This window comes from Trachypithecus francoisi, unplaced genomic scaffold (genome assembly GCF_009764315.1).
Source record: "Trachypithecus francoisi isolate TF-2019V2 unplaced genomic scaffold, Tfra_2.0 Lachesis_group0, whole genome shotgun sequence".
Lineage (NCBI taxonomy): Eukaryota > Metazoa > Chordata > Mammalia > Primates > Cercopithecidae > Trachypithecus > Trachypithecus francoisi.
In genome coordinates, this window is record NW_022681453.1 from 194,145,098 (window position 1) to 194,170,571 (window position 25,474).

A 25,474-nucleotide genomic window follows, 5' to 3' on the forward strand; every position below is an offset into this window, starting at 1 on the left:
ATATATATACATGTATATAGAAGCAATAACTTCTTGTATACTAACTGTGAGATTCTTAGGTAATAAAACATGATGTTTCTATAAAAAGTATCTTCAGTTAAATAAAACTATTTTTTTTTTTTTGAGACAGGGTCTCACTCTGTCACCCAGGGGTGCAGTGGCACCATCATGGCTCACTACAGCCTCGACTTCCCGGGTTCAAGTGATACTCCCACCTAAACCTCTTGTGTAGCTGGGACTACAGGCCTGTGCTACCATTCCTGGCTTAATTCTTTTTATTTTTTGTAGAGACAGGGTCTCTCTATGTTGCCCAGGCTCATCTCCAATTCCTGAGCTCAAGCAATCCTCCCACCTCAGCCTCCTAAAGTGCTGGGATTACAAGGGTGAGCTACCATGGCTGGTCAAATAAAACTCTGAAAAAGAAAAAAAAAGTCATGGAAAGAAATGATAAAACTGAGCAATGAACTGACAAAAGCAGGACACAGGTATCTCTGCACACACACAGCCTCAATTACTTAGGGACCAAATAACTTCTCTGGTTATTTGAATGGCAAATATCTACCATTCAAATTATATTTATAAAAAGTCGAAAAATAATGGCCATAGCTATTTTGAAAATCTTTTTTTCTTTTTCTTTAGAGACAAGGTCTCCCTCTGTCATCCAGATTGGAGTGCAATGATGTGATCATGGCTAACTGCAGCTTCAACCTCCTGGGCTCAAACAATCCTCCTGCCTCAGCCTCCTAGGTAGCTGGGACTACAGGTACACACCACTACCTCTGGATAATTTTACTTATTTTGAGACAGAGTTTTGCTCTGGTTGCCCAGGCTGGAGTGCAATGGCGTGATCTCAGCTCACTGCAACCTCTGCCTCCCAGGTTCAAGTGATTGTCCTGCCTCAGCCTCCCAAGTAGTTGGGATTACAGGCGCCTACCACCACACCTGGAAATTGTTACGTATTTTCAGTAGAAACAAGGTTTCACCATGTTGGCCAGGCTGGTCTTGAACTCCTGACCTCAGGTGATCCACCTCCCTTGGCCTCCCAAAGTGCTGGGATTACAGGCATGAGCTGCTGCACCTAGCCAGATTTTTAAAATTTTTCTGTGGAGGTAAGAGTCTCACTCTGTTGCCCAGGTTGGTCTTGAACTCCTGGGCAAGAGTTCTTTGGGGAAGGGCGTGATGGCTCATGCCTATAATCCCAGCACTTTGGGAGGCTGAGGCACGTGGATCACTTGAGGTCAGGAGTTCGAGACCAGCTTGGCTAACATGGTGAAACCCTGTCAATACTAAAAATATAAAAATTAGCTGGGCGTTGTAGTGGGTGCCTGTAATCCCAGCTACTTGGGAGGCTGAGGCACGAGAATCTCTTGAACCTGAGACACAGAGATTGCAGTGAGCCGAGACTGTGCCACTGCTCTCCAGCCTGGGTGACAGAGTGAGACTCCGTCTCAAAAAAAAAAAAAAAAAAAAAAGAGTTCTTTGGGAGGCTAAGTGATCCTCCTGCTTCAGGCTCCCAAAGTGCTGAGATTATGTTGAGTCACTGCAGCTGGCATCAACTATTTTTTAAAATCAGGTCTGATCTTAATTCTCTTAGGATACTTATCCCCAACTAACACAAGTGAGGGACGGCCACTACATTTAATAAAAAGAAAGAACACTCTGATTTTGGATTCTGGTACAATAAAGGTTTTTTTTTTTTTGAGACGGAGTCTCGCTCTGTTGCCCAGGCTGGAGGGCAGTGGCCGGATCTCAGCTCACTGCAAGCTCCACCTCCCGGGTTCACGCCATTCTCCTGCCTCAGCCTCCCCAGTAGCTGGGACTACAGGCGCCCGCCACCTCGCCTGGCTAGTTTTTTTTTGTATTTTTTCGTAGAGACGGGGTTTCACCATATTAGCCAGGATGGTCTCGATCTCCTGACCTCGTGATCCGCCCGTCTCGGCCTCTCAAAGTGCTGGGATTACAGGCTTGAGCCACCGCACCCGGCACAATAAAGGTTTTAACACACATTTTAGAAGTCTGGCACGGTGGTGTGTGCCCACAGTCAGCTACTCGGGAGGCGAAGGAGGGAGGATCACTTGAGTCGGGAGTTCCAGGCTGTACTGTGCTATGACTGTGCCTGTTAATAGTCACTGCACTGGGTAACATAGTGAGATCATGTATCTTTTTAAATTTTTTTTGGAAGATTTTTAAAGTATATACCTGCAATTTAGGAGAAAAATAAGAATATAAACCTCTTTTTAACATGCATTTTTTTTTTTAACTAATTGTAATTTTATTGTTTTTCTTCCCCTCTATTTTTATTTCAATGGGTTTTTGGGAAATAAGTGGTGTTTGGTTACACGGGTAAGTTCCTCAATGGTGACTTCTGAGATTGTGGTGCAGCCATCACCCCAGCAATATACACTGTGCCCAATGTGTGGTCTTTTATCCCTCACCCTGCTTCACCCCCCACCCCATCACCAAAGTCCACTGTATCATTCTGATGCCTTTGTGTCCTCATAGCTTAGCTCCCGCTTGTAAGTGAGAACATACGAGGTCTGGTTTTCCATTCCTGGGTTACTTCACTTAGAGTAATGGTCTCCAACTCCATCCAGGTTGCAGTGAATGCCACTATTTTGTTCCTTTTTATATATATTCTATGGTATATATATATATATACCATAAAAAATGTGTATTTTTTCACTCAGATTTCATTAGTATTGAGTTTCAGCATCTGTACCTATTTCATTATTTCTTTTTACGCTCATCACAATCTTTAATATCTTCATGTTTATTTTTACTGTTTTTGTTAGTAACAGGTTATTTCAAATTATCTTCCAAAGTCTTCACCCACTGACTTAAAATACAGTAGTTCTTAACTCTTTCTTCTTTCATTACAGAACAAATGGAAACTGCAGTTAACTCTATTTTAATGGTAACTTCTGGATTTATGCTGTCTTAATTCAATGACAAAATATTTTAATCTTGGAAATCTTTTATTTTTTTCAATACAAGGTAGGTAGGGCATAACTGTTTTTTTTCTTTTTTCTTTTTTTTTGTAGACAGAAAGAGTCTTACTATGTTGCTTAGACTGATCTTGATCTCCTGGCCTGAAGCAATATTCCCACCTCTGCCTCTGTAATCTCAAAGTGCTGGGAGTATAGGCATGAGTCACCATGCCCAGCCAAGGTATTATCTTTTTTTTTTTTTTTTTGAGACAGTGTTTTGCTCTTGTTGCCCAGGCTAGAGTGCAATGGTGCGATCTTGGCTCACTGCAACCTCCGCCTCCCAGGTTCAAGCAATTCTCCTGCCTTAGCCTCCCGAGTAGCTGGGATTACAGGCGCCTGCCACCAAGCCCAGCTAATTTTTGTATTTTTTTTTTTAGTAGAGATGGGTTTCACATGTTGGCCAGGCTGGTCTTGACTACCTGACCACAGGTGATCCGCCCGCTTCAGCCTCCCAAAGTGCTGGGATTACAGGCATGAGCCACAGCGCCCGGCCCAAGGTATTACCTTAATTAGGTATCTATACTTATTTAGAATCTTCATCTTCTCATAATGCTTATAGCATTATTTTTGTCTTCATACTCGTTACTGCTGCATAATGTAATTTCACAATTCATTTAGAAAATTCTGAGACTTGAAATTGCCAAAAATTACATGTAATATCTGAACAACAGTATTACATTAAGTTAAAAAATAAAGACATAAACAGTAATAATGACCACCTATCTTTCAGTGGGTTAAAAACGAGTTGCCATCCATGCAGTTATGCTTCTCTGCAGAGAGACTGAGTAAACCCCAGATTTCTACTTGGGAAGCAAACAAGCCCCTATCTCATCTTCCTTTCATGAAAGTTAAAACTAATATGTGCACTATTAGTAGCTAGCAACCACTGAGGTGCAACAAATAAACATTTACTACTATCATAATGTAAAGAATGGGTTCCATAATTTTCAAGTTACACACCACTTATACAATTACTAAACAAATTGTAGTTAGGTTACTGAATTCACCAGTGCTCCAGTAACAAATCTACAATAAAACAAATTCAAATACGCTGTTATCCAGAAGTTCATATTAAATGTAAAATGGAAGGAAGTCACAAGAGGAATGATGTCGATGTGACATTACCTATGGTAAGGAGTGCTTGGTTCATCTATTTTCATTAAACCATAGTCTTTGTCTGCTGGATGATACGTCGCCAAGATGTTCATTTCATCCCACTTCTGGGATTTTTTGCTAAAATTAAAAAGAAAAAACGTTTTTCCCAATGCAGAAAAAGATAAACCTGAACGTCAAAATTCACAAATGTCCAAATTTCACATTTCAACTTCTATTTGATGGCCAACCTCTATTTTCACATATACTTTCTTAGAATAGAAGCTGACTCAGGGTAAAAACCATTAAGTAACTACAATAAAATGTCAGTAAATATAGAACACTTAGTACCCACATATTAAAAACACAGTATTTAGTATCTATATCAGGCATTCAAAACATTACTATACTATGACATGCTTAGTCTTCATTTGGCCTACAAAATAATGCAAGTCAAAATCTATACATTCGCTGATGACAGTAGGCATTTTTGATCTATATACCGGTAACTGTTTGGTAAAAAACACAACAGGAGTATTTCATTGGCATAATTTCTTTCTGAGATATCTGTTAATAGTCAGAACATAAAGACTCAAAGCATAAAACTATAGAGAAAACCTCATCAAACTCAGATACCACTAAACCATTAGACTGCAAATAAGTTACAGCTCTGTTTATTTCTAATCTAGAAAAATAAAGGTTTGCTCAGGAATGGTGTATTCAGATTTATTTGAAGAGCAACAGAAGTTCTCTATAAGTACTTTATTATTTTTGTTTTGTTTTGAGATGGAGTCTCACTCTGTTGCCCAGGATGGAGTGCAGTGGCATGATCTCGGCTCACTGCAACCTCCACATCCCCAGTTTATGCGATTCCCGTCTCAGCCTCCCTAGTACCTGGGATTACAGGTGCGTACCACCACGCCTGGCTAATTTTTGTATTTTTAGTAGAGACGGGGTTTCACCATGTTGGCCAGGCTGGTCTTGAACTCCTGACCTTAACGCGATCTGCCTGCCTGGGCCTCCCAAACTGCTGGGATTCCAGACGTGAGCCACGGCGCCTGGCCTATAAGTACTTTAGAAACATCTGTTTAATTTCATTCAATGAAGTATTTGCATAACTATTAAGGTGCTCAATAATCAAATGCTTTAATTTTAAATTCTTACATACTCATTAAAAAAGACCTCAAAGACCTTTCTACAAGCCAACATTATTTTGTTACATACAATTTGTTACTTAGTATGCACTTGGAAAAACCTGCTTTAAAAAAAATCAATGTAAATGTTACACTGATTTAAATAATCCTTTCTGCATTTGGTCTAAATTGTTAAGGTTTTACTGTAGGTATTTTCAATTTTCCAGATCCTGAAATAGTCTTTAGGAATAACATACTTAACATTTTAATAATATATTCCCTTCTCCATATTCTCAGAATGGTTTGATGAGTTACCTTAAAAATTACAGTGGCTCATGCCTGTAATCCCAGCACATTGGGAGGCCAAGGCGGGAGGATTACAAGGTCAGGAGATCCAGACCATCCTGACTAACATGGTGAAACCCCGTCTCTACTAAAAATAGAAAATTAGCTGGGCGTGGTGGCGGGCGTCTGTAGTCCCAGCTACTTGGGAAGCTTAGTCTGGAGAATGGCGTGAACTCGGGAGGTGGAGCTTGCAGTGAGCTAAGAGCTAAGATCACGCCACTGCCCTCCTGCCTAGGTGACTGAGCCAGACTCTGTCTCAAAAAAAAAAAATGAAAAAAAAAAATTATACAGGCAGGTGACTTCATATTCTTTTGCTTTCTACCCTGTTATACCCACAGTGTCCCCATTTCTAAGCACTTTTTTCCTTCATTTTTAAAAATTGTGGTAAAACATACGTAACATAAAATCTACCATTTTAACCTTTTTGTGTTTTGGTTAATCTTCCCTGTATCATTCCAATTTTAGCATATGTGCTGCTGAAGTAAGCACTAGCCACTATGAAGTGTACAACTCTACGGCATTAAGAACATTCACATCATTGTGCAAGTATCACCACCATTCACCTCCAGAACTTTTCGTCTTCCCCAACTGAAACTGTACTCATTAAGTACTAACTCTCCACTCTCCCCAGCCCCTAGACCTGGCAACCACCATTCTACTTCTCATCTCTAGAAATGTGACCACTCTAGGTACCTTGCAGAAGCGAAATCATAAAGTATTTGTCCTTTCGTGATTGGCTTATTTCACTAAGCATAATGTCTTCAAGGTTCATTCATATTGTAGCATGTGTCAGAATTTCTCTCTTTTTTTAAGAGACTGGGTCTTACTCTGTCACCCCAGGCTGGAGTAAAGTAGCATGATCATAGTTCACTGCAGTCTCGAACTCCTAGGCTCAAGTGATCCTCCTGCCTAGCCCTAGCCTCCTGACTAGGTGGGACCATTGGTATGCACCACCATGCCCAGCTAACTTTTCATTTTTTTTTTTTTTACAGGTGGGTCTTGCTCTGTTGTCAAGCTCCTCTCAAACTCCTGGCCTCAAGCAATTCCCTGGGCTCAGCTTCCCAAAGTGCTGGGATTACAGGTATGAGCCACCACACCTGGCCCTAATCAAATTAATATGTCTTTAGTATTTGAAAAAAGTCACTTGCCAGGAGTGGGCCTACGTAATTTTTAAGGCAACTCATCACACTCTTCTGGGACTGAACTAGACTGGGTAAACAGGGCTTGCTTTAACAATATTGATTTCTTTAAATGCCTAGGCTTCTGCCTATCACAGTAATAGTTGAGCTTGTGGCAGAAAGCAAAAAACAAACTTAATTGGGAGACAGACATTGAAGGTTCAGGTTTTGGTTACCCTTTACCTATAGAGAAGCAAAAACACATCTTCTCTTGGACTCTATTTATAGCTGACCCTTGAATGTTATGAGTTTGAACTGCGTGGGTTCACTTATATGCAGATTTTTTTCAACAAATCTACTGGAAAATTTTTTGGAGGTTTGCAACAATTTGAAGAAACTCAGATAAACCACATAGCCCAAAAATATTTTTAAAAAAACTTAAAAGTTAGTTGTGTCAGTTATGTCGTAAGTGCATAATATGTATGTAGAGAACAGTCTACTTTATCATTGACTACCATGTTAACAAGCCTAGTTAAAATGTAAAGTTAAAATTTATCAAAACATGCACATACAATACGTGGTGCCTCTGCAGTTGGATCCTAACTGCATAAACTTAACTACAGTACATACTATTCTGTGTCACAATTTCATAGCCATCTCTTGTTGCTACTGCGGTCTCCTCAAGTGTTGCAAGTTTGCTTAAAATGCTCTATGATGCAGCCAGGCACGCCTGTAATCCCAGCCCTTTGGGAGGCTGAGGCAGGTGGATCACTTGAGGTTAGGAGTTCGAGACCAGCCTAGCCAACATGGTGAAACCCCCGTCTCTACCAAAAATACAAAAAATTAGGCATGGTGGCTTGCGCTTGTAATCCCAGCTACTCAGGAGGCTGATGCAGGAGAATCGCTTGAACCTGGAAGCCGGGGTTGCGGCGAGCCAAGATCACGCCACTGCACTTCAGCCTGGGCAACGGAGTAAGACTCTGTCTCAGAAAAAAAAAGCTCTATGACGCTAGTTGTTTCAATGTGTGAGTAGTTTATTGCTCCAGTAAATTGCCTATTGCAGTAAAAAGTGATCTCTCTTGGTTTCTGAGTATTTTTTGTCCTGTTTAGTGCAATACTGTACACCCTGAGTAACATCATGGGACCATTACAAAATGTCTGGAAGCGCTCCCAAGAAGCAAAGTTGTGACATTACAAGAAAAAGTTGAATTGCTTGAAGAGTACCTTAGATTGAGCTCTGCAACTATGGTTGCCCATCATTTAAAGCAGCATCCATCATAGAGACCATTGTAAAAATAAAATAAAATAAAAGGAAATTCACAAAGCTGTCACTGTAGTAGCTACACCAGCATGAAAACCTTGCATATTTTGTGAAATACCTTTTATCTTGTATTGCCAATGCATCTTTTATGTGAGTGCAGGATTGCTACAAGACTATAGACTCTAAAATGATTTGAGAAAAAATGATGTCACTATATGATAACTTAAAGCAAAAAGAAGGTGAAGGATCTAAAGTTGGAGAATTTAATGCAAGCAAACGATGGTCTGATAATTTTAGAAACAGGTTTGGCTTTAAAATGATAAGATAACACAGAAGCAGCTTCTGCCAACCAACAGGCTGCAGACGAGTTCCCAGAGGCCATTAAGAAAATCATTAATGAGGCCAGGCGCGGTGGCTCAAGCCTGTAATCCCAGCACTTTGGGAGGCCGAGACGGGCGGATCACAAGGTCAGGAAATCGAGACCATCCTGGCTAATATGGTGAAACCCCATCTCTACTAAAAAATACAAAAAACTAGCCGGGCGAGGTGGCGGGCGCCTGTAGTCCCGGCTACTCAGGAGGCTAAGGCAGGAGAATGGCGTGAACCTGGGAGGCGGAGCTTGCAGTGAGCCTCCGTCTTGCAGAGCTTGCAGAGCGAGACTCCGTCTCAAAAAAAAAAAAAAAAATCATTAATGAGAAAGGGCCAGGTGCAATGGCTCACGCCTGTAATCCCAGTATGGGAGGCTGAGGCAGGAGGATCTCTTGAGCCCAGGAGTTTGAGAACAGCCTGGGCAACCATAGTGAGACACTATCTCTACAAAAACTGTTTAAAATTAGTCAGGCATGGTGGCGCACACACACCTGCAGTCCCAGCTACTTGGGGGTGGCCTGAAGTGGGAGGATCACCTGAGCCCAGGAGGTCAAGCCTGCAGTGAGCCATGTGCGATTGAGCCACTGTGATCCAGCCTCGGTGGCAAAGTGAGACTGTCCAGAAAAAGAAAAAATTATTAAGGAGAAAGGATATCTGATCTGCTTGTACAGGTTTTTAATGAGAATAAAAGTGCCCTATTCTGGAAAAAAAATGCCACAAAAGACATTTATTTGTTTTTTTTTTTTTTTTTGAGACGGAGTCTTGCTCTGTGGCCCAGGCTGGAGTGCAGTGGCCGGATCTCAGCTCACTGCAAGCTCCGCCTCCCGGGTTCCCGCTATTCTCCTGCCTCAGCCTCCCGAGTAGCTGGGACTACAGGCGCCCGCCACCTCGCCCGGCTAGTTTTTTTTGTATTTTTTTAGTAGAGACGGGGTTTCACCGTGTTAGCCAGGATGGTCTCGATCTCCTGACCTCGTGATCCGCCCGTCTCGGCCTCCCAAAGTGCTGGGATTACAGGCTTGAGCCACCGCGCCTGGCCCAAGACATTTATTTCTAAGAAAGAGAAGAATGCATCAGGATTTAAGGCAGGAAGAGACAGGTTAACTCTACTGTCTTACGTAAATGCAGTAGGGTTTATGATCAGGACTGTCCTTAACTATAAAGCTGCAAACCCCAGAGCCTTGAAGGGAAAAGATAAACACCAGCTACCAGTCTTGTGGTTGTACAAGGTCTGGAAAATGAGAACCCTCTTGGTTCCATCAATGTTCTGTAAGGAAGTACCTTGCCAATACAGAACTGCTTAAAAAAAAAAAAAAAGTGCAACAGGGTATTCCTCTGTCGCCCAGGCTGGAGTGCAGTGGCACAATCATAGCTCACTGCAGCCTCGAACTCCCAGGGTTCAGTGATCCGACTATGTCAGCCACCTGAGCAGCTAGGGCCATAGGCACAAGCCACGTGCCTGGTAGTAAAGTACCTTTTAAAGTTGTTTTGAATCTGGACAATGTCTCTCTCTGGCCACCTATGAACCCTATGAGTTCAACCCTATGGAGGTGTCAAGGTGGTTTACTTGTCCTCAAACACAACATCTCCAATTTAACTTCTAGATCGGGGGTCACAGAGGACCTTTAAGATTCAGGACACGGCCGGGCACGGTGGCTCAAGCCTGTAATCCCAGCACTTTGGGAGGCCAAGACGGGTGGATCACGAGGTCAGGAGATCGAGACCATCCTGGCTAACACGGTGAAACCCCGTCTCTACTAAAAAATACAAAAAACTAGCCGGGCGAGGTGGCGGGCGCCTGTAGTCCCAGCTACTCGGGAGGCTGAGGCAGGAGAATGGCGTGAACCCGGGAGGCGGAGCTTGCAGTGAGCTGAGATCCGGCCACTGCACTCCAGCCTGGGCGGCAGAGCGAGACTCCGTCTCAAAAAAAAAAAAAAGAGGCCGGGCGCGGTGGCTCAAGCCTGTAATCCCAGCACTTTGGGAGGCCGAGATGGGCGGATCATGAGGTCAGGAGATCGAGACCATCCTGGCTAATACGGTGAAACCCCATCTCTACTAAAAAAAAATACAAAAAAAAAAAACTAGCCGGGCGTCGAGGCGGGCGCCTGTAGTCCCAGCTACTCGGGAGGCTGAGGCAGGAGAATGGCGTAAAACCCGGGAGGCGGAGCTTGCAGTGAGCTGAGATCCGGCCACTGCACTCCAGCCTGGGCGGCAGAGCAAGACTCCGTCTCAGAAAAAAAAAAAAAAAAAAAAAAAAAAGATTCAGGACACATGGTGCTCTATGCAGTGGTCCCCAGCCTTTTTGGCACCAGGGACCGGTTTTGTGGAAGACAATTTTTGTACAGTGTGTAATCAAGGAGGAAGGTTTCCGGATGAAACTGGTCCACCTCAGATCATCAGGCATTAGATTCTCATAAGGAGTGGGCAACCTAGATCCCTCACATGCAGAGTTCACAATAGGGTTCGCACTCCTATGAGAATCTAACACCGCCACTGATCTGACTGGAGGCGGAGCTCAGGCACCTGCCACGTGGCCTGGGGTTTGGGGAACCCTGCTCTATGGAAAAGACTGTCAACCCTCATGGAGAACATCATGAAAGTCTGGAAGGGTTTCACCACTGCCTATGCCATTGTTGTTATAGAAAAAGCTAAGAAAGCTGTCAAGTCTGAAACAATGAATTCCTGCTGGAGAAAACTGTATCCAGATGTTACGCATGACTTCGCAGGATTTATGCCAGTGTCAATCAAGGAAATAATGAAATTGTGGATTATTTGGTGGGGGTGAAGGGTTTCAAGATATGGATCTTGAAATGCAAGAGCTAACAGACATCACATCAGAGGAATTAACAGAAGATGACTTGATACCAGAGGAATTAACAGAAGATGACTTGATAGAGATGAGTGCTTCTGAATCAGTGCCAGAGGAAGAATATGTGGAAGAAGCAAAGCCAGGAAACAAATTGACACTAGACAATCTGACAAAGAGTTCTATTTGAGATTGCCTGACTTATTTTACAACATGGACCCTTTTATGATATGGACACTGAAAGTAAACAGTAGAAGATTATTAGTACCATATAGAAGCATCTTAAGAAACATGAAAAAGCACAAAAGTTAGGCATAAATTATGATATATTTTCATAAAATTATACCAAGTGAGCCTGCCTCTCCTTCTATCTCCTCTACCACCCGAGACAGTAAGACCAACCCCTTCCACAGCCTACTCAATGTGAAAGACACCAGGATAAAGATCTTCATGATGATCCACTTCACTTAATGAACAGTTAATGTATTTTCCTTACGATTTTAACATTTTTTCTCTAGCGCACTGTATTATAAGAATGCAGTAACAAATACATGTAACATACAAAACATGGAGTTAATCAACTGTTTATGTTATCTGTAAGGCTTTCAGTCAACAGGAGGCTACAATTAGTTAACTTTTGGGGGGCTGGGCATAGTGACTCATGCCTATAAATCCCAACACTTTGGGAGGCCAAGGTGGGAGGATCACTTGAGTCCAGGAGTTTGAGATCAACTTGGGCAACATAGGGAGACCCTGTCTCAAAAAAAAAAAAAAAAAGTGCTGGGATTATAGGTGTGAGACACTGCACCCAGTCAGTGTGTGCTTTAGTAACAATTTCTGACACTTTAAATTTATTCTTAATATGCTTTTCTGTATGTGTATTACACTATAATAAAATATTTAAAAAATAAACACATATTAGTGTTTTGGGGTGCCTCCTAATCTCAAAGTAAAACAAGTTATTCCCTAAATGATGTTAACAATATTGAATTAAAAATGACAATTTAGGAGGTGGGCAGATCACCTGAAGTCAGGAGTTCAACACCAGCCTAGCCAACATGATGAAGCCTTGTCTCTACTAAAATACAAAAGTTAGCCATGCTTGGTGGCACACGCCTGTAATCCCAGTTACTTAGGAGGCTGAGGCTGGAGAATCGCTTGCACCCAGGAGGCAGAGGTTGCAGTGAGCTGAGATTGCACCATTGTGCTCCAGCCTGGGCGTCTAAACAAACAAACAAACAAAAAACTAAGACAACTGATCATCGTTGCTTAGGATAAAAAAAGAATGAGGAAAGACCTTTGGAGTTTCAAAAGTATCTCTAATGGGAAAGAGAGAAGTCCACACCCTGTAAATATTTTTTACAAGATAATGATAGAAAAAGAACTACAGAACACAAGCAGAAATTATGTTTTCTTGAAATTAAAAATAAAATTTAATAATCACAATCCCAGCATCCCAAGTCATTCATAATTTTGATTTCTGCATATTCCTTCCTTTGTATAATACATATAAATATGTATAAGCTATCAAAACATATAAAAATATATATAACTATACATATAAAAAGTACATACAGTATATATATAAAATACATATGCTGATATATAAGTTGTAAGTATATATAAGTTGTGTGTTTTCTTTTTACCTTTTTAATGACTGTATTTCATTTAGATTGATAACCTAAATAAGTTTTCCTACTTAAAATAAGGCAGACATGAACATATTTGTACACATGCTATTCAATAACGTTTTAAAGAAAATGTGCTAGTGTAAGAGTCTGAATTAAAGTTTATTAAGAACTTTAGAGTTCACTCCATGTTGCCATATAGTTATTTTTTTTAAAAAAGAGGACTGTTTGTAATGTCCCCAATAAATTACCAAACCATTGCTAGGATTAGGTATTGTGTGTGTGTGTGTTTCCATTTCAGCAGGTATAAAATAGTATTTAAAAACTGTTGTGTTTCTTTGACTAATATTATTTTACTTTCCTCATGTGAATGTTTACGTCCTTTGCTTATTAGACATCTCCCCATAAATTGGAGCTCTTTAGATTTATATAAACCACATTTTATGTAACTTCAATTTTTCCCAGTCTGTTTGCCACTTACTTTACTTTCTACTGTAAATGAAATTTTAAGTTCTAAATATTCAAAGCCTCACTCAACTTGTTTTCTCAACAGAACACTAAGAGAGGCCAGGCGCAGTGGCTCAAGCCTGTAATCCCAGCACTTTGGGAGGCCGAGACGGGCGGATCACGAGGTCAGGAGATCGAGACCATCCTGGCTAACATGGTGAAACCCCGTCTCTACTAAAAATATAAAAAGTTAGCCAGGCGTGGTGGCGGGTGCCTGTAGTCCCAGCTACTCGGGAGGCTGAGGCAGGAGAATGGCGTGAACCCGGGAGGCGGAGCTTGCAGTGAGCTGAGATCCGGCCACTGCACTCCAGCCTGGGTGACACAGCGAGACTCCGTCTCAAAAAAAAAAAAAAAAAACTAAGAGAAAAAGAAATTAGTACAATTATTCAGATCCAAAAAAAGACCACAATATCTTGCAAAAATAAGCATTTAAATAAGGGTATTACAAAACAGACTCCAAAAATGCTAGGAAATCTTAGAAAGTTAGTGAAGTAGAAGAAACTGTTAGCAGAGGACACTGGATATGAAAGTCAGCATCTCTAAAGTGATGGTAGAATTAACATTAGTTGTGGAATAACAAAACCCAAGGAGTGAGCCTGAGCTTCATCCCAGTATCATCACGAACTGTATGACCTCCTTTGGGGTCAGTATCCCTGCAGACAAAAAGAGGAGCACCACCATTTCCATGGCAGATCTGCCACGATGGTGAAAGCACCTGCTGGTTTCAGTTTTCCCCTCCCTCTTGGTGACTGGTTTTCCTACAGCCTAAATCTGGTGCTGAAAAAGTCACCACTTCTCACTTTTACTTTGTTGGCTCATATGGTGCCACCTCAAAGACCTACTGGAACTTCTTGTTGCTTGTGACTTGCTCATTTGATAGTTGTGACTGTGTCTGGAATGGGAAGCAAGATTTTGCTTCAAGGTGTTTTAACTTTAATTGCATATTTCAAGAACTGGTTCTTTCTTTAAATGAAGACTCCACTTATATAGATTGACACAATATAACAATATAAGACTTCAAAGCCTGGTATCATTACTGAACAATTAAAGTAAGACTTAACAATAAAAGCAATTACAAGTAAGCAAAAAGAAACTTTTAGAAAACAAACTTTTTATTTTACTCAGTAAACCTTTGACTGTAATATTCCACCATCCCTCTATAGGCAGAAAACGACAAAGTTGAAGCATGTTTATTTCTTAATTATATCAAAGGAAATTAAACAAGGTATATTTTTTCAAGCAGAATTTGCCTGCATTATCTAAGACTACTATAGAATTTGAATTGAACAGAATAGTGACCTCCAAAGCAGACTGTGTAAAAAACTCACTGAGATGTAAAAAAAAAATGATTTTCTATATTTATTTCTATTACAATAAGACTAACACTTGAGGGTAAGGCACTGGGTTAAACACTTTACATTTATTAATTCATTTAATATTTAAACTAAGGCACAGATATAATGAATAATTCACTGAAAATCACAACTAATAAAGTTTGCGAATAAGCAGCAGACAAGATCCAAACCTAGGCAGTCTGGCACCAGATTAACCACTAAACCATAATCCTTCTCAAGTGATAGGCTTTAGCAATCTTTACTGTCATATTTTCAATAATTCCCAAAACACATTTTTTACATTTTCATATCTCTGAAAAAGAATATGTCTTAAAAGGATGGCATCTTATAATCATAATTGGCAGTATTTTTTCTTTCTTGATGGTACATCTTAGAATCCACAGTGTCTTGTTTTCAGTAAGATACACGTATGTACTCACTAGCCTGCTAAATTAGACCTTCATAAGTTGTGCCCTATATTCAAGGTATCCTGAAAGAATGGGAATTCCACAATCATAGAAGATGACAGTGGTGTTTAAACTAGCTGAATGCTGTGCTGCAATGTACTGAGATTTATCTATACTTATGTGGATTTATGGATTCTATCCAGTTTTAATTTAACCCTCAAAAACTGGTATCTGACAAATGGTACCTATAGAAACCACTCATTAAAGACCTAAGTACTGGTGGGGCATGTTGGCTCTCACCTGTAATCCCAGCACTCTGGGAGGCAGGCAGATGGCTTGAGCCCAGGAGTTTGAGACCAGCCTGAGCAATATAGTAAAACTTATCTCTACAAAAAATACAAAAATTAGCTGGGTGTGGTGGGCTGAGGTGGGACAATCATTTGAGCCCAGGAGGTGGAGGCTGCAGTGAGCTATGATCGTGCCACTGCACTCCAGCCTGGGTGGCAGAGTGAGCTCTTCTCTCAAAAACAAACAAACAAACAAAGACATAAGCACTAATGCAAAGTATCAACAATAAGAAAATAACAGCACTGAGTCATCTAAAAAAATAACCGCCCCGCTCAGTGACGGTTTGATCGGTCCTGACAACTGGATAAAAAAATAGAAATGCTAAAGACTATTTGAATATGGCTTTATATAAACCTCACTTTAAGTGTACACTGAGTTTTGAGCCTTATCTAATGATAGTAGTACAAACATATATGAATTATAAACATATATCTGAAGTATGTTTGAATTTTATTTTTTAAAATTGCTTGGCAATATTTAGGTAAAATAACATCCCCTCACAACTGGGGGATGGGTAGAGTCAAACTATCATCACATTTTACACAACAAAGACACCGATAAAAGGTAGGATTCATTCCCATTATTCTCTGATTCTTTCTTTGCAAGTTTACTTGCTAAAATCTGTAATCCCAAAAGCAGCATTTGACGTCCGTTTAGCAGTTGCTCACAGACTGCCACAGAGCTGAGCAAATTTTGAGTTGCCCAGTGCACATGTTCACAGCTAAGGCGACATGTTCCCAGATGGGGTCAAACAAGGCGATGCTCTGCTTTCTTGTTTCGGCTCTTGTGCTGTAAACAAGTGTCCTTTTCGTGGGCTATTTAGTGCTAACTTTCTTGCATTTTTGTTGGTGAATTTGGTGTGTAAAATGGCTCCCAAGTGTAAAGGGCTATCTGGTGTTGGCTGAATTCGTGGAGGGGGCCAACTGTATCTTTCATTGTTTCTGTTCAAAGAGGATCTCATAAAGTTAATGATACTGTTTGCCTGAGTTGTGACATAAATAATCATGTATATTTGGTATGGTTTGAACGTTTGTCCTCTCTGAAACTCGTACTGAAACTTGATCTCCCGTGTGGCAGTGTTGAGAGGTGCAGCTTTTAAAAGGTGACTGGGTGCTGAGGGCTCTGCTCTGATGAATGGATTAATCTATTCATGGATTAATGGGTTACCAAGTGAGTGGCTCTGGTGGCTTTATAAGAAAAGCAAAAGAGACCAGAGCTGGTATGCTCAGCCCCCTTGCCATGTGATGCCCTGCACCACCTTGGAACTCTAGAGTCTCCACCAGCAAAAAGGTTCTCACCAGATGCACCCTTTCGACCTTGGACTTCCAAGCCTCCAGAACTATAAGAAATAAATTTAGTTTCTTATAAATTATCATTTCAGGCATTGTTATGACCAACAGAAAACAGACTAAGACAATACTGTAGAATTAGTTAATTTGCTTTACAGTCACATAACAATGACCATTAAAAAACCCATCCTTTTTACCACTTGGAACCAAACATCATGAACTTCAATGAATTAGGGTTTGATAGTTTTCTTTAAAGACAGGAGTATAACTCTAACTAGACAAGTCAGTCCCTTTTAAGTGAATCTACCCTGCCACAGATACTACAGAAGACGCAGCTAGCCCTATGTAGTTGAGTCAGTCTAGTATAGTGGCTTTTGAAGCAGAAAGACCTGAATGTCAATTCCAACCAAGTACAGAAAGAGAGAGGTCAATCCATAGATTGGGACCATGGGAAATTACAGTAGATCCAACTTGAGAATAAACAGAAACTAAAGAAACAGAGATAAAGAGTAAGTCACTTGGTAAATGGACCAACAGCAGCTCACACTGGAGAATAGCTAAATAACATAAATGCCAGTGAGGACCACATTACTGCTGCTGAAAACCCTGAAGCTACATTTGAGCCTTCTGTAGTCATGTCACTTATCTTTTAATTCGTTTTCTTTTCTTTTATTCTTTTTTTTTTTAAGAGATGAGGTCTCACTATGTTGCCCAGGCTGGTCTCAAACTCCTGGGATCAAGCAATCCTCCTACCTTGGCATCTCCAAGTGCTGAGACTACAGGCGTGGCCACCACGCCCTGCCGTTATTTATCTTTCAACTAACTTGGTCCTCCTGCTTCAGTTATGTTCTGGTGAAATTCTGTCTTAATTCCATGACCTATCCATCACACTCCCCCAGCACTCCATTTAACGTGGCTTAGCCCAAATAGAGGTTAGAAAACTGTGTGTGAGAGAATGTTAACATTCAAGCATCCATGAGCGTGGGAGTTGCTAGACAAAACTAAGGTCCTTTCCAGCCCTAAAAGGCCACGATTCTAAGTTGTGAGCCTACTCAATATTTTCTTCAAGGTAACACAAATCCCTAAAATTTACCACCACCAAGCAGTACTTCCTTTTATGGTCCTAAATAAGATCCTTTATACAGGAATGCCCTAGGTTCCTATATTCTGAGATTTCACAAACATCCTCATTTTAGCTTCAAGACTACCAATTTCAATGGTAACTTTTCTTAAGCCTTATTTTCAGAAAGTAGAGTCCTTATATGTTTAATATCTTGTAACGCCCAAGCCCCCTTGCACTTCTAACCCACTACAGATACTGTACTGCAACATTTTCTCTATGCATCAACGCCTTTCTTTTTTTTTAAAGGCTGGTATATTGTTCCATTATACAAACGTACCGTAATTAATATTTCACCAGTTCTTACTAATAGTTCTTACTAATGGACTTCGGGTCGTTTCCAATTATATTATTATAATTATTACATACAATGCTCAGGTCCACAACTTTTTACATGTGTACCTTTAGCGTATGCAAGAGCAACTAAAATATCACTGGGTCATTTCAAGTTGCTCCTCTTTGAACTGTTTTGAGCTTAGATCTATTTCTGAACGGGAACAAAAATCAGAAAGAACCCAAAACTCTGGTTGCAGATGCAGAAATATAGTGTGGCACGATGCTAATGGGAGAAATGGTCTCTTTTATTAGCTGGAGACTAGATCTTCAAGGGTTCCCAAGAAAAGAAAATACACTGTAATTATCGAAGAATTTTAGATACCTCAGAGATGAGGTTAAGAAATAGTAAAAGCTTAACAGTCGAAGATCTGAAGCTTCAATTTCTTTCTTTGATGTTCCCGATTACAGAAAGTTCAAAGATGATGTCTGTTTAAAAAATTATATATATGCACATATCCTTAAAAAAAAATAAACAAAAAGGAAACACGATAAACGTCATCGCCCAGCCTTCTTAAAGATCGCTCCCACCCGCGGCTAGCCGGGCAGGCACCCGAGCCGCATCCACGCCGCCCGCCCGTGCCTGGGGTCTGGGTGGGTAACGGGCCCGGCGGAAGGAGGGGCTCCCCGGCCGTCCCTCCCAGCTCTCACCTCAGCTCCTCGTCGACACTCCCGCGGGGCTGTTCGGCCGACGCCACCATGGAGGAAGTCGTAGAGGTCTTGTTCTTCAGGATCCCCTTGATGGGCCGGTGCGAGGCCGTCGAGGCCGCCATTGCCGGGCGCTCCGGCTGTCGGCTCAGGGTCGCTGCTTGGCGTAGGGTCCGCGAAGAGAAGGGTCGGCACAGCAGAGACTCGCGGGCAGCCGCGGAGCCCGCTCAGGACTAAAGCGGCCGCACCTGCTGCCTCGGAAACGGCTACCGGAGCGGTTGTCACGACACAACGACCCCGACGCCAGAGCCAACGCCGAACGGCTTGGCGGCTCCTCGCGCTCCCTTAGCCGCCAGCACTTGACCCGCCGCTCGCTGAGAGACGCCGGCCTAGAGCTCCAGGGCGGGCGCGACGCCGACGCCGAAGCCAAGCGGGCCCGCCCTCTCGCGATATCTAGGGAGGGGGCGGGGAGGGGGCGGGGCGAGAACAGAGCCGACCTCCTCGCCCCGCCCCCTCCGTCCCGCCCGCGCTCCTCGCCAGCCCGCGCGCGGCGCTGTGAGGCGGGAGCTGTTTCCGAGAGCCTGCGGGAGAGCGCCCGCGCTTGCTGCTGCCCGGACCCGCGCGTTTCTCGTGCACCCTCGTCCCACCACCTTGGGAGGCCGTAGCGTTATTTTTATTTTTTAGATCAGCAGCCTGAGACTCGAGGTGACGTCACTCCGCAGAGAGGTTCGCTGACTTTCCATTTCGCCCGTGTAAAAAGCCGAACTGCCTGTTATAAAAGCATGGACTGCCAACATTGGAGTGGTCCTTCGAGGCCTATGATGAAGTCATAGAATGTCTGCATTGGAATCGCCTCACCTCCTTTTACCGTTGGAGAAGCCGACGGACAGACGGGCAGCGAATCCCGCCGTCGCACAACCCGTCCAGGCATATAGCGCAGGAGACCGGAGGGCGGCAGCGACACATCTCCCAGCCAAGGACCCCCTGGGCCCGCAGAGGCCGCGACAGGTTCCCTCCGCAGAGGGCACCAACTTTGCCGCAGGTCGATGTGGACTTCAAGCCTGCAGAGCGGAGAGCGCATTTCCATTGCTTCGAGCCCCCCCGCGTGTGGTATTTGTTATGGCCCCTGTACACCCCCTCCCCGCCCTCTCCCAACTCCAGTCCGCAGCTGGCTCATCACTAGGCTCTTTTCCAGGACTCTTTCTTGATCAAGCCTTTTTATCATTCTCACCACAGGTTAGAGCACAGCAGACTGAGCCACCCAGAATGGGCCACTCCGGTGGACCAGCCCCTGCGGAGCCCCAGCCCACAGGGCCTGGAAGGGACCTTGTCAAGCAGGCCCATGAGGCGGCTAGTCAGCCTCTTTCTCCGACAACCCCAGGGGCTAGAAGCTCGCCACGCCCCTGTGCAACTCATTTTATCTTTGGACAGCTCTGACTCAGGGAGTTCTTAGATTGAGCTGACACCTGGCTCCCAGTAATGTCTGTCCACTGCTGTGGGGGGTGAGAGGAAGCGTTTTCCCCCATCTAACCCCTATAGCAGCAGTCTCACTCCCATGGCTCATCTCTGGACCACAGTCTCATCTTCTTTAACACAGGCTCTGTGCCTTTTGAGGAGGACCCTGTTCTGTGTCCTTAGGACTCTGCCCCTCAGGGATGACTGTAGGGTTCTGATTGTGATTATTGTCTGGCCCCTAGCAAGTTCCTGGCACAGAACAGGGCCTCAGTATGGGAATGGATGTGGATGGAGATAATGGAGGGGAAGTGAGCTGGAAGGGGAGAAGGGAAACAGGGTTGCTGGTCACTGAGTAGAGTGTTCCCCAGGGATTTGCCTCAGCCAGGGGCCTGCACAGTCACTCTTGGCACTGGCCCCACCTTTGTTCCCAGTCAAATATCCACTGGTGCTGTCTCTCCCTCGCAGGCCAGGACTGCTCAGTGAATCTAACACTATGCCCTGACAGCCCTGTCCAGCCCATGGAGCAGAGAGAGGTTTCTCAGCCAGGGGAAGCAGGATGGCCACCTCCCTTCCCTTCCTGAGTTCTTTCCACCCGTGTTCAACACCTGTGTTGCATCTCCTGCCCTGTCAGCAGGAGCCTAGGTCAGTGATGGCAATCCTGTTTTCAAGGGAATACACAAATTTCCCTGTATGTTCTAAATTACTGGGCAGATCTGCTTTGTTCCTGCTTGGCCTGGGAAGCATCACTGAGTTCAGCATCCCTGAACTCAACTGTGACTGGGCCCTTAATTAAGCAACAGCTTGCTTTCAGGCCCTCTAATGAAAGGGACTACGATCATATGGCATAAAGTGTTTTATTACAGTTAATAAACTAACAAACACTGGAACAGGAGGTGATGAAGAGTTCTCTGAAGAATCTTGGAAACGCATTTCCCTCATCAAGAGTTAAACTTGTCTCTTGTACTGGTTCTTCCACTCCCAAACCCACAACAAATGAAAGCAGATGAAGATGACTTTGGTAGCCCTTTAAAAAAAAAAAAAGTTTGTAAAATTGTAAGGGCCCGTACTGCTTTTTTTTTTTTTTTGAGACAAAGTCTTGCTGTGTCGCTCAGACTGGAGTGTAATGGCACAATCTCCACTCACTGCAATCTCTGCCTCCCGGGTTCAAGTGATTCTCCTGCCTCAGCCTCCCGAGTAGCTGGGATTACAGGCGCCCACCACCACACCCAGCTAATTTTTGTATTTTTAGTAGACACGGGGTTTCACTGTGTTGGCCAGGCTGGTCTCGAACTTCTGACCTCAGGTGATCTGCCCGCCTCAGTCTCCCAAAGTGCTGAGATTGTAGGGGTGAGCCACTGCGTCTGGCCTGCTTTTCCTTATGTTTCAGAATAGTTGAACCACTTTATTCCTCAGTGTGGCCCAAATAAGATTTTCAAATGCTTCTAAACAGAGCTCTCCTTCTGTGCCTCTGCCTCTGCTGAGGTTTGCTCCTGTAGGAAGTTATCTGGACCAAACAGCCCAAGCACTGAATTTAGCTTTATTGGTGTTACATTTCCTGTGTGTTGAGGGTTTGGCTGCCAAGAGGTGAATTATAGATGGAATCTTTCATTCTGGTTTCAGTTTCTGGAAGTAGCTATTGAGCTCAAGGCAAATAATATATTTAAAGAGATATACATGATTTAAGGATAATCTGGCATTTATCTCTGCTCTCTTTTTGAAGACTTCATTATCATGGTTGCCTGACCCAACACAACGTATCTGGAGGAGGAGAGGGGACATTTTTATTGTACCCCATCACGTGGCTGAGTCATTTGGCTCTCCATTCACTTGAACAGACGACTGTGGACAACACCATTGGGTTTCCCACCAAGGACAGAATTCCAAAGCAACAATGGCTTGCATGGTTAGCTCACCCAGCCTGCCCAAGTCATCAGCTAGTTCCACACAGTAGAGAAGTGGGTAGTGCCCCCCCACCTAACATCTGGAAAAATTCCCAAAAGTTGTGACTTCAAGACCACCGAGTCAGCAGCACCTCTCTTCCTGCCAAGAATAGCACATTGTTCTTTTCCTTTTCAAGTAATCCCTCCCTGAAAAGAGAAGATCACAGATTTTGTAGTATTAAATACGTTGTAGAAATTCATGGTAGCAGGGGCAAGACCATTTAAACAAAATACAGAAAGTATCCGAGAGAGAAAAAGCCAAGGACAAAGATTAATCATTTTCTGCTTAAAAAAAATGGCTTTGATTTGCAAGCATGGAATGCTCCACTGTTTCTCTTCTCTTCAAAGACATCTACTGAAAGGATTCCTTAACCTTACCAAGTGGCCAAAATCCTTTTCTGAGAAGACTCACAGAGCATAGGACCCGTAGGGTACACAAAGATTTCATTAGTCCCTAGATGTTTCCTGATCCTCTTAAAAACTGGTTAAATTCAGAGACTCTAGGCAAATACTTCTTTCAGAACCTATGAGGCAAAAACGAAAGAAAGAAGGCAGCGGGACACGCAGTGTGACAGACCTTGGAATGGTAAGTAGGAAATATGAGTTAGTTTCTTGGCTAAGCTATGAATTTACCTTGTGCCTGCCAGAAATTAGTCTTTTGTGACAGTACATTTTCTGTGTTAACTGGTTTGGTTTATAAATTATTGCAAGAAGTAAGGGAGCAATGTCATGTATTGTAATTTCATTGTGTCAATTTTACCAAGTTCTCTTGCATTTTGTTATTATATGAACTCATAACGGGATAAGGAGTATAGGGTTTGATTCAGAACATATGTGATGTTGGTATAAACGCTTCATGAAAAACCCTAAATATATTTTGAAGCCTACATAGTCAAAAGTCACCATTGGAAGACTTTTTTACTTTAATACTGTATTTATGTTCATTAGCACTCATCCTCATTTGAAACTTCTCAAATGTGTTATTACTTTATTTGACTGTTGTCTCCAGATTGGTCTGAGGACCTCCACTTCCTTCACTGTCCATTCATCTTCACACTGCTCTCATATTTTTATTTTTTAAAGTGAGCTATGCAATGATCCTTAGTTTATAAATTCAACTCCACTTTGCCACACACAGTGTTAGGCTTGGGCAAACAATTAGAACTTGCCCTCCTTGGCTGGGCGCTGTGGCTCCCACCTGTCATCCCAGCACTTTGGGAGGCCGAAATGGGTGGATCACAAGGTCAAGAGATTGAGACCATCCTGGCCAATGTGGTAAAACCTCGTCTCTACTAAAAACACAAAAGTTAGCTGGGCATAGTGGCGCATGTCTGTAGTCCCAGCTACTTGGGAGGCGGAGGCAGGAGAATCACTTGAACCCGGGAGGCGGAGGTTGCAGTGAGCCAAGATCGCGCCACTGCACTCCAGCCTGGGGACAGAGGGAGACTCCGTCTTAAAAAAAAAAAAAAAAAAGGCCGGGCGCAGTGGCTCAAGCCTGTAATCCCAGCACTTTGGGAGGCCGAGACGGGCGGATCACGAGGTCAGGAGATCGAGACCATCCTGGCGAACACTGTGAAACCCCGTCTCTACTAAAAAATACAAAAAACTAGCCGGGCGAGGTGGCGGGCGCCTGTAGTCCCAGCTACTCAGGAGGCTGAGGCAGGAGAATGGCGTGAACCCGGGAGGCGGAGCTTGCGGTGAGCTGAGATCCGGCCACTGCACTCCAGCCCGGGCGACAGAGCGAGACTCCGTCTCAAAAAAAAAAAAAAAAAGAACTTGCCCTTCTTCTTTTTTTTTGCTCAGGGACCTCAGTCTGCAGTGGTTGCTCATTGCCTAGGATAAAGTCCAAATCTTTTGGGCCTTCACAATCCAGCCCTATCTGTTTTTCTAGTCTCCTTTACTTTTGACATCCACTTGCTTTCCCCTGTGTTCTTCACAGCAGTCGCACTGCCATTCTCAAGGTGTCATATTCTGTCCCTTTTTCATGCCTTTACTAATTTGTGTGAAATGCCATCCCCTGTTCTTGCTCTTACATTACCCCAGTTCAAAGGTCACCTCCTTCTCCGCCTCCATGCAGGCAGTTAGTCTTCACCTTCACCGAGATGCTGAGGAACTGTTTGCATTCTTCTCATTGTATCACCATTATCTAAGTGTCCATCCCGCCGCTGTGGCCTCTTTGGGAGCAGGTGCATGTCTTCCTCCTCTTTCTCTCCTGACAGCATAACTGAGTGAATACAGTGTCTGCCATAAGAGGCCCTTGATACGAGTTGGTTATGTAAATCAAAGAAAGTGACCAAGGCGAGTCTTGATCATTTGGGTTTATTTGCCAAGGTTAAGGAAGTGCTCAGGAAAGAACACCGATCCACAGGAAAAACTGTGCCCCATGTTTTTTCCAGAGAGGGTCTGGGGACCTCAATATTTAAAGGGAAAAGAATGAATATTGGAGAAAGAAAGTTTTTTTTGCAAAGGGTGTGGGTGGATAAGAGGGAAGCCATTGCATTCTTTTGTCTTTGATCAGTCATTTACATGTGCGAGGGTGCTAGAGGTACAGTCACTTACACATTCGATGAATCTGCGTTTTTTACATAACATAAACATAGGGCAGAGGAAGCAAACACATACGCCTTTGTCTCAGGTAAGCAGAGGGATGTCTTTGAGTTCTGTCCTTTGTCCCATATCTGAAAAGGTAAGCTATCAATGTACATTGCCAGGGTGAGATTCAACAGAACTGTTTTAGAGTAAAGATCTGGGAGCCCACAAGGAATTTCCCTATGGGCAAATTGTGAGAGAAGTCTATAGCTTTTTTATCTGGTAGCTATCTATTTAGGAACACAATGGGAGACAGGTTTGCAAGACCCAGTTCCCAGTTGGACTTTTCCCCTTCGGCTTAGTGAGTTTAGGGTCTCAAGATTTATTTTCCTTTCACAGTTGAATCAGGGAATAAATGAGTTAACTGTTCCTAAATTCGACCTCCCCAGTAATGGTGCCCATAACAACATCAAGGGCTTCTTGGAAAGCAATCTGACTATATATCTTGTTCTGCATGGCTAAGGAAGGCATTGGCAGCTATAATGCTAGCAAGGAAATAATAGAAATAAGAAAGACTGCTGAGTCGGTAGAGAATGCATTAAAAAGAGGAAGTTGTCCTGTTACCAGTCAGAAATCTTCACTGAGGTCTGTTATGTGCCAGGCCCTTTCCTAGGTATTGTCTGTTGCTTAGTTTATTGCATAAGTAAACTACAGCAGGTACTGTATTTCCTCTTTTTATTTTAATTTTGTTTTCTTTTCTTTTCTTTCTTTCTTTTTTTTTTTTTGAGATGAAGTCTCACTCTGTTGCCTAGGCTGGAGTGCAGTGGT

General features: G+C 43.0%; 1 protein-coding gene across 2 annotated transcripts in view; it reads right to left on the reverse strand.

Moving 5' to 3' along the window:
* PPP1R2 (protein phosphatase 1 regulatory inhibitor subunit 2) overlaps positions 1–19,219 on the reverse strand; it is a 31,373-nt gene extending 12,154 nt beyond the window's left edge. For both annotated transcript variants that reach the window (XM_033213114.1, XM_033213113.1), the window contains exons 1-2: positions 18,726–19,219; positions 4,113–4,220 (exon numbers count right to left, since the gene is read on the reverse strand). In XM_033213114.1, coding sequence (XP_033069005.1) covers positions 4,113–4,220; positions 18,726–18,847 — 230 coding nt within the window. In that variant the 5' untranslated portion in view covers positions 18,848–19,219. The remainder of the gene's footprint in view (positions 1–4,112; positions 4,221–18,725) is intronic.
* Positions 19,220–25,474: the final 6,255 nt, after the last annotated feature.